At 42.9% G+C, this 23,377-nt stretch overlaps 1 protein-coding gene across 1 annotated transcript in view; it reads left to right on the top strand.

The window, feature by feature from the left end:
• The window catches only part of SLC39A6 (solute carrier family 39 member 6), a 188,601-nt gene that overhangs the window by 64,428 nt on the left and 100,796 nt on the right, over window positions 1–23,377 (top strand). Inside the window, 2 exon segments of the mRNA XM_029589979.1 lie at window positions 1,278–1,389; window positions 5,758–6,132. Of these exon segments, the coding sequence (XP_029445839.1) occupies window positions 1,278–1,389; window positions 5,758–6,132 (487 nt within the window).

The raw sequence follows: 23,377 nt of genomic DNA, 5'->3' as shown, positions 1-23,377 counted from the left end.
ACGACCAGGCTGAACGATCAAATTGACTGGTTCTCCCTCCTTTAAATTTGATTTAAGGGGGAGGTGGAACACATTGCAGCCATGTTTCAAGTCATGTGTTGGAGTCCCTTTAAATGGGGACGCCGAACAGGGGAGAGCAGGTTCGCCATTTTTTCGAGAGGAGCATTGATTGAGCAGCGTTTTGCGAGCTTTCTAATGGATTGAAACAACAGAAGAGGTCGAGCTGGGATGTGTAGCGATCAAGTGGCTTCCCCTGATGAAGAAGCAATTCGAAACCTGGCCTTGTTGGGGCACATGCCGCTAAGGATTACACTGAAGCCTGAGGATTTGAATTGGAGATAAGTGACATTTGAGACTGGCTCCGTTTTTTGAATGACGGGTTGGCGACCTGAGTTCCTCTGTTTTAAACTGTTTGGTCACACTTGTATTTATAAAAAAGTTTTTGAACATAAAAAAAGTTTTTTGAATATAGAAAAACAGTAGAACAAATAAAAAAGTTTTTTGAAAAAATAATTAAAGGACTGTAGGGTGGATGGTGGTGCTGATGATTAAATAAACCAAGTAAGGTACACTGGATAGTGCTCCTGAAGTTCTTTACACCTTTACACCTTTTAAACATTTAAAAAAAGATTTTTAAACACTTTAGTGGGATATACAAGTATGATGAATCCAGTTAATTATATATAAAAAAATTGAAAACTAAAATAAGTTTTATAAAAAAAAAAAAAAGAAAAACATTTTTTAGTGTGGGTTAGTTGATGTGATTACTATATTATTTAGGCAAATGGTTTCATCCATAGTAAATGTATAATTTATCACATCTGAATAGAAGCTCATTTAGTAGTGGCAAATTTTTGAACAGTTAATGGAAAGTAATGTGCTCTGACCTTAGTGTTTACTGGCTGCTGAATTCTTGTTTCCTGACCTCCCTACCTAGTGGCTGCTTCTGTTTGACAGATTTGCATATTAATGTCTAATTGTTTATTAGTTTGTCCTTTGCTCAGCTGTGCTGTCCTATTAATTCATTCAACATGTGTTCAAACATGAATGGCCTAAAGCAGGCTTTTCAAACCTGTCCTGGGGATCCCACAGCCAGTTGGATTTTCAGGATATCCCCATACATGAGATAAATTTGCCAATACTGAGTCTACATGATGTACATATTTTTCATGCATATTCATTGTGGATATCCTGAAAACCTGACTGTCTGTGAGGTTGCCAGGTCAGGTTTGGGAAGCCCTGGTCTAAAGCAAACTCCTTTGCTGCTGTTCTTTTAGAACCAGAAAAAATCAGAAAATGAAGATGATCTGGAGATTAAGAAGCAATTGTCTAACTTTGATTTACACCCTTCAAGTAACGAAGAAAAGTCGGACTCAGATGCAACTGTTCGTAAGTCTCTGTTTTTTAAATCTGAATTTATACATCTGTCATTACAAAAGTCTTACTGTAGTCATTTTGTCTTTTATCAGGGGACTTAGTTGTAGCTTATTTTTCTTGGTTATGCAGTTTGTACTCTGAAGATATAGGTATTTATTTCCATCTACTCCATGACTTTTATCTGGGGTTGAAAAAATCCTGGGTGCCTAAAATATTGGCATTTGTCACATCTTGCCACCGAGATGCACAGAGGAGGAGCTTCTAGTAAAAGAAGAGGGGAGGTATAGAGAGACAGTTGAGGCATGAGAAGGAAGCATCTGGAGTAAAAACAAAAAAAAAAAAACCCCCACCGAAAATAAGCTAAAGGGATACAGAAACTAGATGAAAAGAAGAAAAATCAAGCAAATTGTAATAAAACATAGAACATGACAGCAGATAAGACCACATGGCTCATCAACTCTTCCCATCTATACTACCCACTCAGCTTTACTATCCCTTCCTTTACCTCAGATCCTCTTAGCTTGTCATGTGCTTTCTTGAATTCTGATTCTGTCCTTGTCTCCACCTACTGGGAGGCTATTCCATGCATCCTCCACCTTCTCTGTAAAGAAATATTTTCTTACATTATCCTGATTTTACTGCCTATAACGCTCGTTCTAGAGCTTTCTTTCCATTGAAAGAGGCCAGCTTTCATTCTTTGGAGACATTTAAATATTTTTCATATCTCCCCTTTCTCCATGCCTTCTGTTTACATCTCTAAGTCAGTCCCCCATATGTTTTATGATGACCATTTTAGTAGCTGCTCTCTGGATCGATTCAGTCTGGGTTATATTCATTTGAAGGTGAGATCTCCAGAAATGTGTGTAATACTTCTAATAAGGTCTCACCTGAGACTTATACAGAGAAAATATCTCTTCTTTTTTTCCTGCTGGCTATTCCTCTCCCTTTGCACCTAAGCATCCTTCTGTGTTTTGCCAATTTTTTCTTGGATATGTCTTTGATGTGTCCTATTAAAATACAGTGTTTTCTAAGGCATTGATTTCAGGTGGAATCAAGGCAATGAGCACTGGCCTGCTCCAGCAAGAGTTTGCAAGTTTCAGAGGGTTGTCAAGCCCACTTGATGAGGGTGCAAGACTCCTCGTAGGCAGAATCAGAACCTGTCATTCCAGAGGATAATGGCAGAACGGTGCCTTGGCTCTATTTCATTCCTGTTCTGAGGTTCTCTCTGAAAATCTGTGTGCAAGCCAGAAAAGGCTATACCCTGGATGCAGGAATCTTGTAAGCTATTATGTCTTCCTCCTGCTTGGACTGGATGGATCTATGGTACGTCCCACTTGTTTGGACTAGTCTGGCATGGATGATAAGGAAGGTGAAATTTAAATTTACCTGTTAATTTCCTTTCTTTTTGTCCTATCAGACCAGTTTAAAACCCACCCAGGGAAGCCACAAGATCATGGACTTTTTCTGATAAGTTCAGAAAACTAGCAGCAAGTATGTTGCCCACTCTGAAGGTAGTTGGCCTAATCATGACCTTGATGTAGGGATTATCTAATTCCTGGGTTAATGACCATGGTGTAAAGTTTCTTGACTGCATCAGGTTTTGGTTGTGGTGGTGATTTGAAAGCCAAAACAAACAATTGCTTTTGGTTGTCTTAGCTTTGACATAGGATGCTGAAGACAGCACCAGACCCCTATAAGGGGAGTGAAATCAGCTTTTTTTTTTTCTGTCTCCATGTGCTGGCAGAGGGGGGTAGGACATAGCCCACTTATTTGGTCTGGTCTGGCAGAACTAAAGGAAAGAAAATTAACAGGTAAGTTTAAATTTCACCTTAACTTACCCACAACCAAAATCAGGCTAACCTGATTTCTTCCAACTCCCTGTCCATGACAAATTTTAAGAACAGGGATGACACCCATCCTTCTCCTGACCTCCAGTTGAACGGAATTGTTGGTGACTCCAGAACCTCTCTGAACTTCCTAATCTCAAATTGTATCCTTGTCACAAGTACAGTAAGTAATAAGGTGTGCAACAGAATGCCCAACTTCATATGAATCTGACAGGAGCTATGGAGTAACTTTATTTGATTTATATTCTGCTTTTTGGCACTTTAAAGCAGATTGCATTCAGTTACTGAGGTACTTCCTCTCCCCAGAGGGCTCGCAATCTAAATTTATCCCTGAAGCAATGGAGGGTAAAGTGACTTGCTTCTGCTATGGATCCTGGAACTGGACTGAAATCACCATCTCATTTCATATAGGCCACCTTATCTGGGATTTGAGCTAGTAACCTAGAGATGAGACTCAAATGCTGGGACCATTTCTCTGAGCTGTCCAGTCCCCACAGCTCATGTAATATTATAATTATTATTAAGCACCCTTCATATTCTAGGATGTATCTCATTCAGTCCCATAACTTTAGTTCCATGCAAATTTTCTCTTCTGTAAATACGATGGTATTTATTTATACACATTTCTATACCACCTGTTCCAAAGATTGTAATGATTTACAAAAGTAACATACATAATTAAATTAATCACATTTGTTGTAAAACAAAATGGCATCATACAGGGTATTTTTATATTTACAACTGTATTGTTTTATGTTTGTATGCTGCATTGATAACTTTTTTTTTTTATCATACTGATGAATTAAAAACAAAACAATACAACAGCCCACTACCTTATATAACCCTGGGGGCTCTTTCCACACCCAATTTTTTCTTCAAGTGTCATAATAACTTTGTAAATTATGGCAGAAAAAGACAAAAGATGGCCTATCCAGTCTGCCCAGTTAAGGCTCTTTCTCTTTGGTTAGATAAGCATGCAGCCCATTACTATCTCCCCACCCCTCCCCCCTTGTCTTATCTCATCCTTCAACCCTTTTCTACCACTGCTCTCCAAGTCAGTCCCAAGCTAACCCATAATCTATTAATATACCTGGCTTCCACCATATGCACTGGTAGACCACTTCAGGCCTTATTTTCCTCTCTTGATTCTTAAAAGACCAATGCTTAATCCAACAGCTAGGTCCCCTTCCATGCCAAGCTTTCAAACAATGTACACTGCCACCAAAACCAGCAAAGTGATTGTTCAACTTGGCCTCCTCATGCTCTTTGAAATAACCAAAGTCACTCTTAACAGTCTGCAACCATCCTAACCACTCCTTTGTGCAAGTTTCTCAATTCATTCTTGGAAGCTATGTTCAGACTTACTATTGCTGTTAGTGTCATATCTGCTTTTTTTTTTTTTCCTTGTTATCTTCCACATATACATCCTTTTCTCTTCTCTTTCAATTCCATCTTTACCCTTTCTTATTTGACATGTCAGAAACAATTCTTGTCACTTTGATTTATTACCTTAGCTATCTTTTTTTGTTTGTGGGTTGACAGGTTTGACTGCCTTTCCTGCTTTTTGCAGTACTTGGAGGGAAGGGCAAATAAGTTATATGTATGACTGTCAGAATTAAACACACAGGAATAAAGTGTTCCTTTGTTTCCCACCCAGGGAGGATGAGAATGTGCAATACTTCAGTCAGCTTGAAAAGTGCTACATTAATTTATTATATGCATGAACACTAATAATAATTTTACCTGCTACACAGGCATGTGGACTAAATATTTGCAATGCTAATATTATACTCCTTATTGTATTAGCCTAATGGAAAACTTAAGTGTCAGTAGAAACGCACTCATTGAGATTGTATCCTAGAAAAACATCCTCATTAAATATTGTAGATGTATAAATAGGGAGTGAGAATTATATTTACTGATATTTTCTTGGCCATGAAATGTCATTAAATTCATGGCAGATTAAACAAATTTAATTTTTTCTAGGAAACTTGTCTTGATTCATTTTTTGACCTAGCTGTTTCCTTTTGCTCAGCTGGGCTTTCAGCTCAATCGAAACTAGCCTCTGAACTATGGTGCTATGAGCTTTCATTTGCCTCTACCTGGGTTCCCCTCCTCCCCATGTTTTATATCCCCCTCACAAATTTATTAGGGTAGTCATTGCAACAGTCAAAGGGCTGCACAAGTCAGCTCCTTCCAGAATGTGGTAATGGGGACCCTGACTGAGTCTGACTACTAGGCATCGCCATTGAGCAATGAATAGGATTTCCTCCCCCCCACCCCAGTCGATGTGAACACTGTCTCCACAGCATCCCCTGCTGGTTTGGGAAGTAGAGTTCTGTACTGGGAATTGAACTCAAGTCCTTTGCATGGCAGTACACAACACTACCACTAGACTACTAGGTTAGCCAGAACTGAATTTTTTTAAGAACATATTGACCAACGTGATGCAGGATTTGGGTTTCATTGTATGAATAATAAGAGTTGTTGCATTCTGCTTATTTGAATATATTTCCTCTTATTTGTTGCCAAGATGTGGAAAGTTTACTACGGCCTGAGTCTCTGAGCAAGTTGCAATCTACACCTACACCTGTAGATGAAGAGGAGGAAGAAGTCATGATTGCTCACTCCCACCCAGAAGAAAACTATAATGAATATTTGCCCAGAGGGTGTGAAAACAAGTGCCATTCACATCTGCATGACACCCTTGGCCAGTCTGATGACCTCATTCATCACCATCATGACTATCACCATATTCTGCACCACCACCATCACCAGAATCACCACCCCCACAGCCATACCCAGCGTTATTCAAGAGAAGAGTTGAAGGAGGCTGGCATTGCCACTTTAGCTTGGATGGTGATTGTGGGCGATGGACTGCACAACCTGAGTGATGGACTAGCAATAGGTTAGTGTTTTAACATATAGAATTGCGTATTCATGTTGATTAGTAATGTCGCATGCTAAAATCTCTTAGGCTGCCTTTGACGTTAAGCAATATATGCAGTATCACTAATTGCTTTATAAACTACATGCAGCTTCTGAGGTGAAAACAAGATTGCTCTGACACTGCCCTCCAGGGGCTGGGTGATAGATTTAAAAATTGTTCTATGCTAATTAAAGCATCAGTGACAGGGCATGAAGGTAGCTCTATAATCAAGCTTCTGTGCAATAGATTACAGTGACAGCTATGGAGGTATGATCAAACTGTGAAGATTAAGGTTTTTCAGAAACTGGAGAAAATAGCTGTATTGTAATAAATACTGGTTATGAGCAATTTGAAACAAAGCATATGTGTATGTTAATATGAGGGATTTAGATAATGTAAATCTAAAACAGATTTTCTACTTAGCTAGTATGAACTGAGACCATATCATAGTGAAGTGGTTTGTTTTCTGATAATCTCCAAGACTGATGTCTAGAGCCACAGTTCTTTTGGTTAAGGTGAAATTGTTGTGGAAGGAGGGCAGTGGATTGTGTTTGAATACCTACTATAAATGGGCAACAGCCAAGGAAATTTGCTCTAGTTGAATGATCACTGTAGCAGTACAGAAGACAAGTAACAAATATGGTATTTTACCAAGAATATTTCCTTCTGTACTCTGGTAGCCATGATCAAAAGAGGTTACATCCCAAAATGATACAAAACCCTTGCCTGTATAGACTGGCATATGTAATAGTGAAAGCAAACAGTTTACTTATTTACAGTGCATTCAGAAAGTATTCAGGCCCCCTTCACATTTTACAAATTGTTACATTACAGCCTTATTCTAAAATGAATAATTATGCATTTTTCCTTCCTCAGTCTATATACAGTACTTCATAATAAATTGAAATCAGGTTTGTAAAAATTTGTGCAAATTTAATTTAAAAAAAAAAACAAAACAAAACACCCCCCTGAAATATCACTTTCCCATCAATAGCAGACTGAATTAGCCATGCTGTCTGTGAGCGCCACGACCGGGTCAGTAGGTGGAGTTTTCTCAGTTTTGAACTCTGTTCGGCTGCGCGGTGAGGTTCCCGCACGATTGCAGTTTTTACCTCAGTCTCTTTTTTTCTTTTTTTTTTCCACGAGCAGGACTGCATGCGGATTTTTTTTCTCACCTCGTCTCTGAAGAAAGTTTTTTTCAATTTTTTTCCCTTTTCCTTGGCAGTGATGGCTCCTAAACCATCGGTGTTTAAATACTGCTAATGTGGGAAAATTATGTCCATTACAGATGGATATAATTATTGTTATATTTGTTTGGGCCCGGAGCACAACCAAGCCTGATGTCGAGACTGTGGTCGTATGTCGCCCCGGGCCCGAAGACAACGCGCTGAAAAAATCGCGTGTTTAAGGTCACCTCACTCTTCGCCGGGTCCGGCAAAGAGACCAAAGAAAACACCACCAATCGGTCAGTGTCGCTGGAAGGTGCTTCGGCCAGGTCGGTGCTACCACCAGGGTCTCTGAAGGATGTTGAGGCTTCGACTCTCCTCAAAAAGAAGTCCCCTCATGCGCCGTTCGGGTCTCAGGGATCTGTACCCTCTCGCTCCCGTTCCTCGACGCCGCAGCGCTCAGAGCATGAAAAATCGAAATGGCCGGGACATTCGGCGCAAGACACGGAGCATCGAAGAATGACGCACCGGCACAGTAGGACACGACACACCAATACACGGCGCATCAGACTGTGCATCAGGGCAAGCGGTATCACTACGTGGAGCATCACAGCATGTCGCATCAAAATTAAGCAATTCACACCGTCACAGGTCCAAACATAGTGATGCAAAACGTATGAAATGCTCCATTCAACTTAAAACTCCAACACCTGCCTCGCCACTGCCTTCAGTACAAGGTTATCACCATGCCAAGAAGACGCACAAAACAAAACATTGCCAGTCATCTAAATCTCCACAAATGGATTCTGACATACAGGTGGGTCTTGATTCAGAACATGACTCTTCAAGTGCAGAGGGTTCTCAATCTGATTGCTCTTCTCTTAGTAAACCTCATTAACTTCATCTCCTGTAACCGCGCTGGTCTTCTCAAGATTTGCTTCTAGGAGCACTGCCTCCACCTTCAACCCCAATTACAGCACCTTCACAGCATCACCTTGCATCAAAAGCGATGTCACAAATTACATTGGCATTGAATACCTTTTTCCAGGATCTGGAGGCAGCACATCCTCAGCTCCCAATCCAACCTTCTCCATCTTTACCACCTGTGGTACCAAGTGCTCTCCTTCCAACTCAACCGGTAGATCAGTCTCCAATCCCAGATCGACCAGAGTCCCAGCATTCTCATTGGTCTACATCATGGAGCACAGGACTTGGTGAGAGAGGTAACGGTGGTGGGGCCGCTTGGCAATAGTGATCATAATATGATCAAATTTGATTTAATGACTGGAAAAGGAACAGTATGCAAATCCAAGGCTCTCGTGCTAAACTTTCAAAAGGGAAACTTTGATAAAATGAGAAAAATTGTTAGAAAAAACTGAAAGGAGCAGCTACAAAAGTAAAAAATGTCCAAGAGGCGTGGTCATTGTTAAAAAATACCATTCTAGAAGCACAGTCCAGATGTATTCCACACATTAAGAAAGGTGGAAAGAAGGCAAAACTATTACCGGCATGGTTAAAAGGGGAGGTGAAAGAAGCTATTTTAGCCAAAAGATCTTCATTCAAAAATTGGAAGAAGGATCCAACAGAAGAAAATAGGATAAAGCATAAACATTGGCAAGTTAAATGTAAGACATTGATAAGACAGGCTAAGAGAGAGTTTGAAAAGAAGTTGGCTGTAGAGGCAAAAACTCACAGTAAAAACTTTTTAAAATATATCGGAAGCAGAAAGCCTGTGAGGGAGTCAGTTGGACCGTTAGATGATCGAGGGGTTAAAGGGGCACTTAGAGAAGATAAGGCCATCGCGGAAAGATTAAAGGATTTCTTTGCTTCGGTGTTTACTGAAGAGGATGTTGGGGAGGTACCCGTAATGGAGAAGGTTTTCATGGGTAATGATTCAGATGGACTGAATCAAATCACGGTGAACCTAGAAGATGTGGTAGGCCTGATTGACAAACTGAAGAGTAGTAAATCACCTGGACCGGATGGTATACACCCCAGAGTTCTGAAGGAACTAAAAAATGAAATTTCAGACCTATTAATAAAAATTTGTAACTTATAATTAAAATCATCCATTGTACCTGAAGACTGGAGGATAGCAAATGTAACCCCAATATTTAAAAAGGGCTCCAGGGGTGATCCGGGAAACTACAGACCGGTTAGCCTGACTTCAGTGCCAGGAAAATTAGTGGAAAGTGTTCTAAATATCAAAATCACAGAACATATAGAAAGACATGGTTTAATGGAACAAAGACAGCATGGCTTTACCCAGGGCAATTCTTGCCTCACAAATCTGCTTCACTTTTTTGAAGGAGTTAATAAACATGTGGATAAAGGTGAACCGGTAGATATAGTATACTTGGATTTTCTGAAGGCGTTTGACAAAGTTCCTCATGAGAGGCTTCTAGGAAAAGTAAAAAGTCATGGGATAGGTGGCGATGTCCTTTCGTGGATTGCAAACTGGCTAAAAGACAGGAAACAGTAGGATTAAATGGGCAATTTTCTCAGTGGAAGGGAGTGGACAGTGGAGTGCCTCAGGGATCTGTATTGGGACCCTTACTGTTCAATATATTTATAAATGATCTGGAAAGAAATACGACGCGTGAGGTAATCAAATTTACAGATATAAAATTGTTTAGAGTAGTTAAATCACAAGCAGATTGTGATAAATTGCAGGAAGAACTTGTGAGGCTGGAAAATTGGGCATCTAAATGGCAGATGAAATTTAATGTGGACAAGTGCAAGGTGATGCATAGAGGGAAAAATAACCCATGCTATAGTTACACAATGTTAGGTTCCATATTAGGTGCTACAACCCAAGAAAGAGATCTAGGCGTCATAGTGGATAACACATTGAAATCGTCAGTACAGTGTGCTGCAGCAGTCAAAAAAGCAAACAGAATGTTGGGAATTATTAGAAAAGGAATGGTGAATAAAACGGAATATGTCATAGTGCCTCTGTATCGCTCCATGGTGAGACTGCACCTTGAATACTGTGTACAATTCTGGTCGCCGCATCTCAAAAAAGATATAATTGCGATGGAGAAGGTACAGAGAAGGGCTACCAAAATAAGGGGAATGGAACAACTCCCCTATGAGGAAAGACTAACGAGGTTAGGACTTTTCAGCTTGGAGAAGAGACGACTGAGGGGGGGATATGCTAGAGGTGTTTAAAATCATGAGAGGTCTAGAACGGGTAGATGTGAATCGGTTATTTACTCTTTCGGATAGTAGAAAGACTAGGGGGCACTCCATGAAGTTAGCATGGGGCACATTTAAAACTAATCGGAGAAAGTTCTTTTTTACTCAACGCACAATTAAACTCTGGAATTTGTTGCCAGAGAATGTGGTTAGTGCAGTTAGTATATTTGTGTTTAAAAAAGGATTGGATAAGTTCTTGGAGGAGAAGTCCATTACCTGCTATTAAGTTCATTTAGAGAATAGCCACTGCCATTAGCAATGGTTACATGGAATAAACTTAGTTTTTGGGTACTTGCCAGTTTCTTATGGCCTGGATTGGCCACTGTTGGAAACAGGCTGCTGGGCTTGATGGGACCCTTGGTCTGACCCAGTATGGCATTTTCTTATGTTCTTATGTTCTTTTTCACTGGATTCCCATCAGATCCTCTTGAGGGTCTCCAGGAACCTTATTCCCCTCCCAAAGACTTATCCTACGCAAAGTTCATCGAAAGTGGAATCTCTGTTACATATTGAAAGGGGAAAGGTACCCAACCCTTGCTCAGGGGTTCTTGGATTCTGAAGATATTTGAAATGCTACCAAAACCCACAGCTCTGCCACCACATGCTGTACTAGATGCAGTTCTGCATAAAATGTGGGAGAAACCTTTTACCACTACAGCTGCATCAAAAAAGACCGACTTAAAATACTGTATGCGAAACTCCATGATCTACGAATCTACACAATTACCCCACAACTCCGTCGTAGTGGAATCTGCACTACTACGAGCCAAAAGATCAAAATTACATGCAAATTTACCACCGGGCAAAGGCCATAAATCAATGGATGACTTCAGCCGAAAGGTGTACCACTCGTCCATGCAAACCACAAAAATCCAACATCAGTTTTACATGATCCAATATTTGTTTGAATGTCTCCAGAGGTTACATCCCATATGTCTAGCTTCGGATAACTTATTACCACAGTCGTGTACAGACATGGAGGAAGGTCTTCGACATTTACTCCGTTCTGTTTACGAATCATTTGAATCTTCTGCTAGATCCTCAGCTACGGCAATAGCAGCACTGTGCATGGCAAGGTTGAGAGCGAGCTCAATTCATGACGATGTCCATGACAAGTTGGTGGATATACCTTGTCTTGGGGACAATCTTTTTGGAAATAAGTTTGGGGAAACCGTTACCCTTTTAAAGGAACAGAATACTGCTGTATAGTCTTTGACTTCGTCAGCAGACCCCCCTTGCCTCCTCTAGAAGATTCTACCCTTCATTCGGGAGTCGACCTTATGCAAGGGCACCTTTCAAGCCATACAGCACCTATCGGGGGCAGAATTATCCTCACCAGCGATACCAACCACAATCTCATCCCTCCCGCGGACGACCTCACCAACCCACTCTCAAAAGCAGACTCCAGCAGCTCCTCCAAAGCAGACTTAATCTTTTTGAGCTACCTCGAGCCACCTCCACCACTATACATAGGAGATCACCTCTAGCATTTTTATGCCAATTGGGAGGCGTTTACTTCAGATCACTGGGTACGGAACATCATCAGAAGGTTACCAAATAAATTTTCTGACTCTTCCACCCCTTCCTCATGTACCCCCTCAAAAGGATACATCAAACTATGCTCTGTACCTTCAGGAACAGTTACTCACTCTACAGGTACAGAACTCAATTCAATCTATCCCTATATCATCAAAAAATCAGGGGTTCTACTCCCACTATTTTCTCATTCCAGAAAAGGCCAGAGGTCTTCAACCAATCTTAGACTTGTGGAATCTCAACAAACATCCAAAAAGAAAAATTCAAGATGACCTCTCGAGTAGTATTTCCCTTCTACAACCCAACGACTGGCTATGTTCCATAGACCTGAAGGATGCTTATTCCCATATACCCATGCACCCTTCCTCCTGGTACTACCATTGCTTCCAAGTTCAAAACAACTACTATCAATTCAAAGTTCTACCCTTTGGCCTGTCCTCAGCCCCGAGGGTATTCATGAAATGTTTAGCGGTGGTGGTGGCTCACCTCCGACAGCTCTCGATCCAGATTTTTCTCTATCTTGACGACAGGCTGTTGGTAGCCTCGGATCAGACTACCTTGAAGATTCACACGCTTCAAACAATCAATTGTCTTCAGACATTGGGGTTTATAATCAGTTACGAAAAGTCCAACCTACAACCGACTCAGACTCTACAGTTCATTGGGATGCTCATCAATACAGCGCAACAGAAAGCATACCTTCCACAAGACAGGATTCAAACTCTGTGCTCACTTGCTCAGCGTCTATTCAAGCAATTGCATGCATCGGCACGCCAAATCCTTCAGCTGCTGGGTCATATGATGGCAGCCATCCATGTTGTTCCCTACACGAGACTGAACATGCGCCGCCTACAATGGGACCTAAAGAATCAATGGTCTCAGTACTGGCAACCACTCTCGACCAGAGTATGTCTTACCACACAAATGCGCACAGACATTCAATGGTGGGCAAACACCAGCTTTCTTTGTTCAGGTTACTGCTGTTCCTGGACTCCTTTTGTGACCTCTTTAGCTGAGTTTTGTTATCCACTTTTCCCTTTGCATTTGTGCAAGGGAAAGGATTAGTGCCTCTGATGGCAGAGTCATCCTTCACAGTGAGCTTTTTTCTTTGGTTTCTGATCTGGAATTTCTGTATGCATTGGGTTTCTTTTCTCTTTTCAGATAACATTTCAATCTTTTTCTCGAACTTCTTCAGTATTTAATACAAAGAAGGCATTTTGTACTTGATACAGTGTGTCTCTCCGGATCACAGGTCTAATTCTACCAGAACCCACTGTAATACTGTTTTTTAAGTTCCTCAATGCCCTGTGTGAGGGGGGGGGGAGGCGGACTTGGACATTGTTGCTGTCACGGAAATGTGGTTTACGGAATCTCATGACTGGGATACAGCAATACCAGGCTATAAGTTGTTAAGGAAAGAGAGGATAAGAAAGGGGGGAGGAGTGGCTCTTTATGTCAGAAACAATATCCAAGCATCTGAGCTGCAAGGAAGATGGGGCAATGAAGAAGCACTATGGACTGACCTAAAAAAAGATGGGACATCCTTTTTTATTGGAGTGGTTTACAGGCCTCGAAACCAAAAAGAAGAGCTGGACAGAGATCTGGTTGAAGACATCCAAAAGATGGGAAAGAAGGGAGAAGTGATCGTTGGAGACTTTAATATGCCAGATTTAGACTGGAGAATCCCATCTGCAGAATCTAATAATAGAGAAATGGTGGATGCCCTGCAAGTAGCTTTGTTCAAACAAATGGTTATGGAACACACAGAGAAGGAGCTATACTCGACTTAGTGCTCACTAATGGAGATAATGTCTTTGATGTCCAGGTGGGCGCCCACCTCAGCACCAGTGATCATCAAACAGTATGGTTTAATATCACAAAAAGGATACGGGAAAGAAGCACAAAGACCCGAGTTTTGCAGTTCAAAAATACGGACTTTGATGAAATGGGGAAGTACCTGGAAGAACTACTAAAAGGCTGGGAGAAGGAGAGAGATGTGGATCAACAGTGGACCAATCTAAAAGGAGCAATTACCAAGGCAACTAATCTATATGTTAGAAAAGTAAAGAAAAGCAAAAGAAAAATGAAATCTATCTGGTTCTCAAAGGAGGTGGCTGACAAAATAAGGGCTAAAAGAACAGCATTCAAGAAATATAAAAGATCCCAAAGGGAGGAGCACAAAGAAGAATATCTGATAGAACTGAGGGAGATGAAGAAATTAATCAAGAAGGCAAAAAGTCAAGCGGAAGAGAGGATTGCCAAGGAGGTAAAGAGGGGTGACAAAACATTTTTCAGATACATCAGTGAAAAGAGAAAAGTTCAAAGTGGTATAGTGAAATTGAAAGGTGGAAAGGATCAATGTGTGGAGAGAGACGAAGAAATGGCAGAAATATTAAACAAATACTTCTGTTCTGTGTTCACTAAGGAGGACCCTGGAGAAGATCGTCCCTAGTTAATAAGAAACTGGAGGGGAGTGGAGTAGATGTAACTCCATTTACAGTAGAAAATGTATGGGAAGAGCTGGAGAAATTGAAAGTGGACAAAGCCATGGGGCCTGATGAGGTTCATCCCAGGATACTGAGGGAGCTTAGAGATGTGCTGGCGGGTCCGCTGTGTGACCTGTTCAATAGATCCCTAGAAACGGGAGTGGTGCCGAGTGATTGGAGAAGAGCGGTGGTGGTCCCACTTCACAAGAGTGGAAACAGAGAAGAGGCTAGTAACTACAGACCGGTTAGCCTCACTTCGGTGGTGGGAAAAGTAATGGAGTCACTGTTGAAAGAGAGAATAGTGAACTATCTACAGTCGGGAGAATTGATGGACCAGAGGCAGCATGGATTCACCAGGGGAAGATCCTGTCAGACAAGGTCACGAGCTGAGGCTCCAGGGAGGAAGACTAAGAACCAATGTCAGGAAATATTTCTTCACGGAGAGAGTGATGGATACCTGGAATGCCCTTCCGGAGGAAGTGGTGAAGTCCAAAACTGTGAAGGACTTCAAAGGGGCGTGGGATAAACACTGTGGATCCATCAGGTCTAGAGGAAGTGTATAAAGAGGAGGCAGCAAAACACTGCATGGAGCGGCAGTAGCCACAGAGGCATTCACGGAGCGGGATGCCAGTGGCTGGTGTTCCACCTTCACGGAGCGGAAGGATGGAGGCCTGCCATCTCCATATTTAAAAAAAAAAAAACAGGGGTGGGCAAGAGTATGTAAAATTAACGAAGAGTTCATAAGCTATAGGTATTACCAATTATTAGGCTTATTCAATATTTGTTGATAGATAATGTGACTTTCAATGCATACTTCACTTTCAATACATATCCAACATAGCTCTCTGCTTCAACGGCAGGGGAGAAGAAAAACAACCAATAAGGGCTGAATAACATAGTCGGGGTAAATAAATAAGTATGTGTGTAGCTTGCTTATTGCGGCGGTTACTACCCCTAACTAATCAAGCTTGATATTTCACTTGGATGCAGCTCCATCACTGCTCTCTGCATTAATGGTGGGGGTGAAAGGGAAATAGAACCAAAGGTTACTAGGAGCCAAGAGAAACAGATAAGTATGAGAAAAAAAGAAGTGTGAGGCTTGCTGGACAGACTGGATGGGTCGATTGGTCTTCTTCTGCCGTCGTTTCTATGTTTCTATGACAAATCTGATTGACTTTTTTGACTGGGTAACCAAGGAATTGGATCAAGGAAGAGCACTCGATGTCATCTACTTGGATTTCAGCAAAGCTTTTGATACAGTCCCGCACAGGAGACTGGTGAATAAAATGAGAAGCTTAGGAGTGAGTACCGAGGTGGTGGCCTGGATTGCAAACTGGTTGATGGACAGAAGACAATGTGTGATGGTAAATGGAACTCTCTCTAAAGAGAGAGCGGTTTTAAGCAGTGTACCGCAAGGATCGGTGTTGGGACCGGTCCTGTTCAATATCTTTGTGAGCGACATTGCGGACGGGATAGAAGGTAAGGTTTGTCTATTTGCGGACGACACTAAGATCTGCAACAGAGTAGACATGCCGGAAGGAGTGGAGAGAATGAGACGGGATTTAAGGAAGCTGGAAGAGTGGTCGAAGATATGGCAGCTGAGATTCAATGCCAAGAAGTGCAGAGTCATGCATATGGGGAGTGGAAATCCGAATGAACTGTATTTGATGGGGGGAGAAGGGCTGATGTGCACGGAGCAGGAGAGAGACCTTGGGGTGATTGTTTCGCTGACTTCAGATCATCAGACACTATGTGACAAGGCGATAGCTAAAGCCAGACGAATGCTGGGCTGCATAGAGAGAGGAATATAGAGTAAGAAAAGGGAAGTGATTATCCCCTTGTACAGGTCCTTGGTGAGGCTTCACCTGGAATACTGTGTTCAGTTCTGGAGACCGTATCTCCAAAGAGAGACAAGATGGGAAGCGGTCCAGAGAAGGGTGACCAAAAAGGTGGAGGGTCTTCATCGAATGACTTATGAGGAGAGATTGAAGAATCTAAATATGTACACCCTGGAGGAAAGGAGGAGCAGAGGTGATATGATACAGACTTCAGATACTTGAAAGATTTTAATGATCCAAAGACAACGACAAACCTTTTCCGTCGGGGGGAAAAAATCAGCAGAACCAGGGGTCACGATTTGAAGCTCCAGGGAGGAAGACTCAGAACCAATGTCAGGAAGTATTTCTTCATGGAGAGGGTGGTGAATGCCTGGAATGCCCTTCCGGAGGAAGTGGTGAAGACCAGAAGTGTGAAAGACTTCAAAGTGGCGTGGGATAAACACTGTGGATCCATAAAGTCTAGAGGACGTGAATGAATGTGGAAAAAAAGATTTGCATTTACAAAAAAGCGGGGAGTAACTTGCTTTTTACGGCAGTTACTACCCCAAATCAAATAAGCCTGATACTTCACTTTCAATGCATATCCAGCATAGCTGTCTGCTTCAGTGGCAGGGGAGAAAGTCTGATACTTCACTTTCAATGCATATCCAGCATAACTCTCTGCTACAATGGCAGGGGGAATGAAGAAAAGTGGATCTATTTACAGACAACCAACAAGGACTGAATTATATAGTCTGGGTAAACAAATAAGCATGGGTGTAGCTTGCTTATTGCGGCGGTTACTACCCCTAACTAATTAAGCTAGATATTTCACAGTTCCAACACTGTTCTCTACATTAATGGAGGGGGTTGAAGGGAAATAGAACCAAAAGGTTATTAAGAGCCAAGAGTAACAGATAAGTATGAGAGAAAAAAAATGCGAAGCTTGCTGGGCAGACTGGATGGGCCATTTGGTCTTCTTCTGCCGTCATTTCTATGTTTCTATTTCTGGATCTTCTCAGTGGGTTGTGAAGTCCTGGTGGGGCCAATGCCCCTGGATTGAGGCGGATGTGGGGTGGACATCTGGTGGTCCAGATCTCATCCCCCATGAGACAGTGGTGGAATCTGCTGGCAGTTCTGCACTGCAAGCCCAGTGGTGCAGGGAAGTATCCCTTTTATATGGTTTGTCCTGGGCTGGGTCACTAAAGTTTGGCAAAAAGAGATGGATATAGCCAGTGGTCTGGCTCTTTTCTGATCTGCCATGCGGCCTGTGCTCCTGGAACATGAACCTCTGCACCAAAGGAAAGTATTGGTTTCTAAGTATCTTTATTTGTTCTCAGAGAGTAAAAAAAAAAAAAAAAAGAGAGAACAAGGAACTAGTTAGTGGAATCTATGCAGCAGCGTGCTTCTAGGGAGGTGCTTGCTGTTGAGGTGCTAGATGTCCCACAGGTGTGGGAAGGAACAGCATGTGCGTACGGAAAAAGCGGCATGGTGTTCAGGGGTCTGCGTCGAGCATGACCGCACCAGTAGAACAAGCCTTGCAGGTGACAGGGTCTAATCCTGAGGCTTTCACTGTCAGGACAGAAACAGCGGCCATTTTCGATCCCCTAGCAGGAGAGGCAGGGGAATCCCCTGCCTCGATTGTCGCTGGTGGTTCCTTGTCTCACAGAGGTGCAGAGGAGGAGGTTCTGGTAGAGGTCTCCTGCTGGTTTTAATTTGCTTATGCGCAAAGCGTGTTTAGCAGAATGCTGGCTCTTGGCCCAGTCTCCATGGTTTTTCGGCCAAAGAGGCCTAAACTGTTGAGTAGCTGTTCAGGCCGATGATTTTCAGTGCCGGATGTTAAACGGATCCGGGCCTCAATGTGCTGAAGTTGCAGGCAGGCTTTGCTTAGCCGTCTGTTAGTCCACGGCAGCATTTCTTTCCCCACATGCGTTGGCATGTGCACGCATTCTCGCCATGTGGCGGTTGCATGCGCAGGGACCTATGGGCATAAGGCCATGACCTAGATTTAAGCGCGTATGTCTGCAACCTAGACTTCAACACGCATTTGTGCAGGTACTTGAGCGCGTATTTGTGCATGTACTTGTGTGCGTACAACTGTGACCTAGTCTTGAGCGCGTATTTGTGTGCATCCTGGAGGGGTACGCATCAACGCCCAGGTGACATTGGATGCTGCATAGAGCTGAAGTTCAGGAGAGCTAAGCACCAGGAACAAACTGGCCTTGCTATCTGTGATGCTTGCCATCTGATAGCAATTCAGTCCTCACACTCTCTCCGTTTGTGTCAATGCTGTTTAGAAGCTCAAAGCAATTTGAATACTACAGCTTTTGCCCATGTTGGGACATCCCCTTGTCCTATGGTGTCTTTGGAGGGGAGTGGAGTGGGAGGCTAGGCAATGGTCAGTTCTCCTCCTCTCTTGTTCCCGAGGGCAGAAGCTTCCCTAAGAGAGAAAGTTTGGAGAGAGCAAGTTTGGGCCTCTAGGCTCTGGTATAGATCCATCCTCCTCCTGGTGGAATGTTTTCAGAGCCTGCAGACCTTTCTTCAGGGGCGCCCAGCAAAGGTGACGCAACATACTATGTAGGGATCGCGTGCTCGGGCCTCTGTCATGGCGGGCAAATGCTGCAGGGAGGCTGTCCCTGGTAATGTTTATGGGGATGTGAATCATGAGACATCGGAATGATTCCGATAGGGAATTGGGAGAAGTTGCTTATCATTGAGAGCCGCTTCAGCGTATCTGCACAGAGCCATCAGGTCAGAGCACCAGAGATTCTGGAGGTTCATGGTCCTAAGGGAACATTTTCAGTTTCGAGCTCTTCCCTTTGGCTGGTGATGACTCCATTACCTTGATGAAGGTACACTTCATCAAGGTAATGGTATTGGGGGCGGACGCATTGTAAAAGGAGAGTGTGTTGGTGTATCTGTATCTCGATGACTGGCTCATTCATGCAAAATCAGATGACCTCTGTCTACAATCAGTACAAAAGGTACTGATGCACTTGAAGTATCAAGAATGGTTGGTGAACCTAGCAATGAGCCATTTAGTTCTCTTACAAACTCTGGAATATCTGGGAGCTCAGTTTGACACACTGATAGAGTGTTTCTCACTGAGGGAGATTGCTGAAATTGCAGAGTCAGATTAGGCTTCTATTAGAGCTTTCAGTGCCCAGGGTCTGGGCCTATTTACAGGTTCTATGGCATCAACCATTGGAATTAATGCATTGGGTGTTCACACATATGCAGCTTCTTCTGCAAGGGGCTCTTCTCTCCTGCTGGAATCCATTATTGGAGGAGTTTCATCTTCCTCTTCCATTAGATAGGGAAGCCAGGGACAGTCTTTTGTGGTGTCTTACTCACACCAATCTCTAGTGTGGTGTGAAATTGGAGATTCCAAATTGGATAATAGACACCACCAATGTAAGCCTCTCCAGATCAGTCTGCGCAAGGCCAGTGATTGAAACAGGAGGCCTCATGGCCTATCAGTCGGTTTGAGACGTGAGCAGTGCATTTCACATTGCTTGCCTGTCTGCCAAGATTGTGGCAATCCAGTACAGATCCTATCGGGCAATGCGACGACAGTGGACTACATCAACCATCAAGACAGAATCAAGAATCAGGCAGTGGTTCGAGATTTCCCGGAGTTGATACTCTGGAAAGAGCAGCACTTGGAATGGCTGGCCATGTCTCACATCGTTGGAGTGAACAACATTCAGGCAGATTTTATCAGTCAGATAAAGTAGACCCCCAGGGGAGCTGTCAGAGGCAGCGATGTGTCTCATTCTCAGAAGATGGGTATATCCTGACCAAAGAGAACACCAAGGTGTCAGTTTTACAGCCACTGAACAGTGGTATAAAGGAATTGGAGCTCTGGTTCTGCCATGGATTCAAGGGATTCTTCTTTGTCTTTCCTCCCGTGGCCTCTGGTGGACAAGGGAATACGGTGGATAGAGAAACATCCAGGCAACGTGATCCTGGCAGCTCCAGAATTACCACATTGACCATGCTTCCCAGATCTGATCAATATTGCCATAGACAGGCCCCTGAGGTTCAGACATTGGTCGACTTTTTCCCACCAGGGCCCAATATGTTTGGATCAGGTGGCTCACTTCTGTCTCATGGCTTTGCTTCTGAAAGGAGTTCTGGGTATCAAAATGGCAGATGAAATTTAATGTGGATAAGTGCAAGGTGATGCATATAGGGAAAAATAATCCATGCTATAGTTACACAATGTTAGGTTCCATATTAGGTGCTACAACCCAAGAAAGAGATCTAGGCGTCATAGTGGATAATACTTTAAAATAGTCGGCTCAGTGTGCTGCAGCAGTCAAAAAAGCAAACAGAATGATGGGAATTATTAGAAAAGGAATGTGAATAAAACTGAAAATGTCATAATGCCTCTGTATCGCTCCATGGTGAGACCGCACCTTGAATACTGTGTACAATTCTGGTCGCCGCATCTCAAAAAAGATATAATTGCGATGGAGAAGGTACAGAGAAGGGCTACCAAAATGATAAGGGGAATGGAACAGCTCCCTTATGAGGAAAGACTAAAGAGGTTAGGACTTTTCAGCTTGGAGAAGAGACTGCTGAGGGGGGATATGATAGAGGTGTTAAAAATCATGAGAGGTCTAGAACGGGTAGATGTGAATCTGTTATTTACTCTTTCGTATTGAATATGGAGGCAATGAATACGCATCAGGCAGCTTTCATGGCAGGCAGGAAAAAAGGGCCGAGCACTCCCAAGGGTGCTCTTTTTATTGTACATTCATACAAAGGCAGATGATGTGTCATCACATGATTGGCTCCTTTCCACATAGCAACAGATGTGACTCTACACTATTGGCTTGGCTCAGGGAGTGTGTACGGATCATTTCATTGGCTGCTGAATTCTATACCTCCTGTCTTTGTCCTGCCCCTGACTAGGGGCAACTAGCTTTTCTTTCAGGCAATCAGGGTTAATTATAAGCTAGAGAAATACATTACAGTCAGGTATCCTCTCCTAGGCAGAGAGGCTTAAGCACAAGTAATGCTTTATTCAGCGCATAGGCCAGGGAGAAGGGAAGTTAGTGTTAAACCCCGAAATGGCCTGCTGGCAAAGCTCACAATCCCCACATCTCACCCTTTCTGTTTTTATTTAGGCAGCTCAATAAATCTTTAGACCCTTACTGAAATCTGTTATGTCTTGGTATGGGCTGGGAATAGGAAAAGGGGGATATGGAGAGAAAAAGCTGAGTCGGCGTGGTGTGCCAGCCACCGATGAGCTCCTGAATCTCCACATCACCCAGAGCTGGTGCAGCGTGGTGTGCCAACCCCTGCAGGGCTCAGGATTCCCTATTAAGCATCATACAAGACATCTTTGTATCCGGGCTGAGAGCAAGGTTTCAATATGGATATGAGGTTGGGTATGCACTGAATACAGCAGCACAGGCAAATAATTAACACAATTACAGTAATTATAATAGAAATCACCCTTTTGAGACCAGAAATATCAGGGAGCCAAGACCATAGCCAATCCCATGGAGAAGTTGGTATTCTGTCTGAAAGTGGTGGTGCATCAGCAACCATGGTTTCTATCTGCTCTATGGTATGTGTGAGGTTTGCTTTATAGTCTGATATGTACACACAGCAATGAGATCCAATTAATGCACAAACACTGTGGGAAATATGCGCTTGCCAGCAAGCCATTTCAGGGTTAAACACTAACTTCCCTTCTCCCTGACATTTGCCTGAATAAAAGCATCACTTGTGCTTAAGCCCCTCTGCCTAGGAGAGGATACCTGACTTCATGTATTTCTCTGGCCTATAATTAATCCTGTTAGCCTGAAAGAAGGGCTGGGTTTTCCCTAGTCAGAGGCAGGACAAAGTCAGGAGGTATAGATTTCAGCAGCCAATGAAATGATCCGTGCACACCCCCTGAGCCAAAGCCAATGGTGTAATGACTCTTCTGTTGCTATGGGAAAGTAGCCAATCATGTAATGACACATCATCTGCCTTTGTATGAATGTACAATAAAAGGAAGAGGCTCGGGAGGACAAACCCTCTTTGCCCTCTTTGCCTTCCCTCCTCCTGCCTGCCATGAATGCTGCTGTCTGATGCCTATTCATTACCGCAACATCTGGTGACCCGCGACAGTGATGATAAACTCCATGCTTATTTCGGCTGGTCATAGCCTAGATACGTATCGTTCAACAGATTTGCAATCGTAAGTATATTAAAGTACTTTTTAGTATATTTAAGTATTTCTCAGCAAGTTTGTTCCCCACACTCGTAAGAATGGGTAATGATTTGACTGTACAGCAGCGGCTACATGCCAGAAAGCTGCAGCAAATCATCAATAATCATTATTTCATCACCAGAAGAAAAATAGCGCAAGTCAGCCTGGGGGACTTAGAAAAATTAATAAGTGAAATAGCTTGCCGTTGCCCTTGGTATTCCATGGAGTCTGGAACTCTAAATACCCAGAATTGGATCTCAATCGGCAATTATCTTCATACGGCTCCCAGAGCTCCCATAAAGCTAAGATTAATCTGGCAAAAATGTACAGAAGCCATCGAATGCAAAGAAAAAAAAGGTTTAAAAACAGCAGTTTCAAACCATGTGCTTTTAGAAGCAGGCAGACATACCCTTCCCCCATCTTCTCAGTCTTCCTCAGAGACAGCAAATTCTTTGTATCCTCAGCTCCCCATACCTACACCCAAAGCACAAGCAATTCACACCTTCCCCATTTCTTCAGAAAAGCAACCCTTGAGAACAATAGAGCCACCACCTGGCCTGGGTGGGGCGATTAGCATTGAATTTCAGCAGAAACTGCAGAAAGAAAACCTTACAGAAACAGAATTATTAGAAGGACTTCAAGCCTTCCCCATCTCAGAAAAGAACCATGAACAAAGGGGGACAGAAAATGAAATAGAACATCTGGGGACACACACTCACATGGCTCCTGTGGCTTCCTCTGCATCCACCTCAGAGAAAAGACCCCAGGAAATAGAAAACACTGAGGTCAGAAAAACTAGCCTTCCTCCAT

This window comes from Rhinatrema bivittatum, chromosome 2 (genome assembly GCF_901001135.1).
Source record: "Rhinatrema bivittatum chromosome 2, aRhiBiv1.1, whole genome shotgun sequence".
Classification (NCBI taxonomy): Eukaryota; Metazoa; Chordata; class Amphibia; order Gymnophiona; family Rhinatrematidae; genus Rhinatrema; species Rhinatrema bivittatum.
This window is presented reverse-complemented; position numbering and strand designations above follow the sequence as displayed.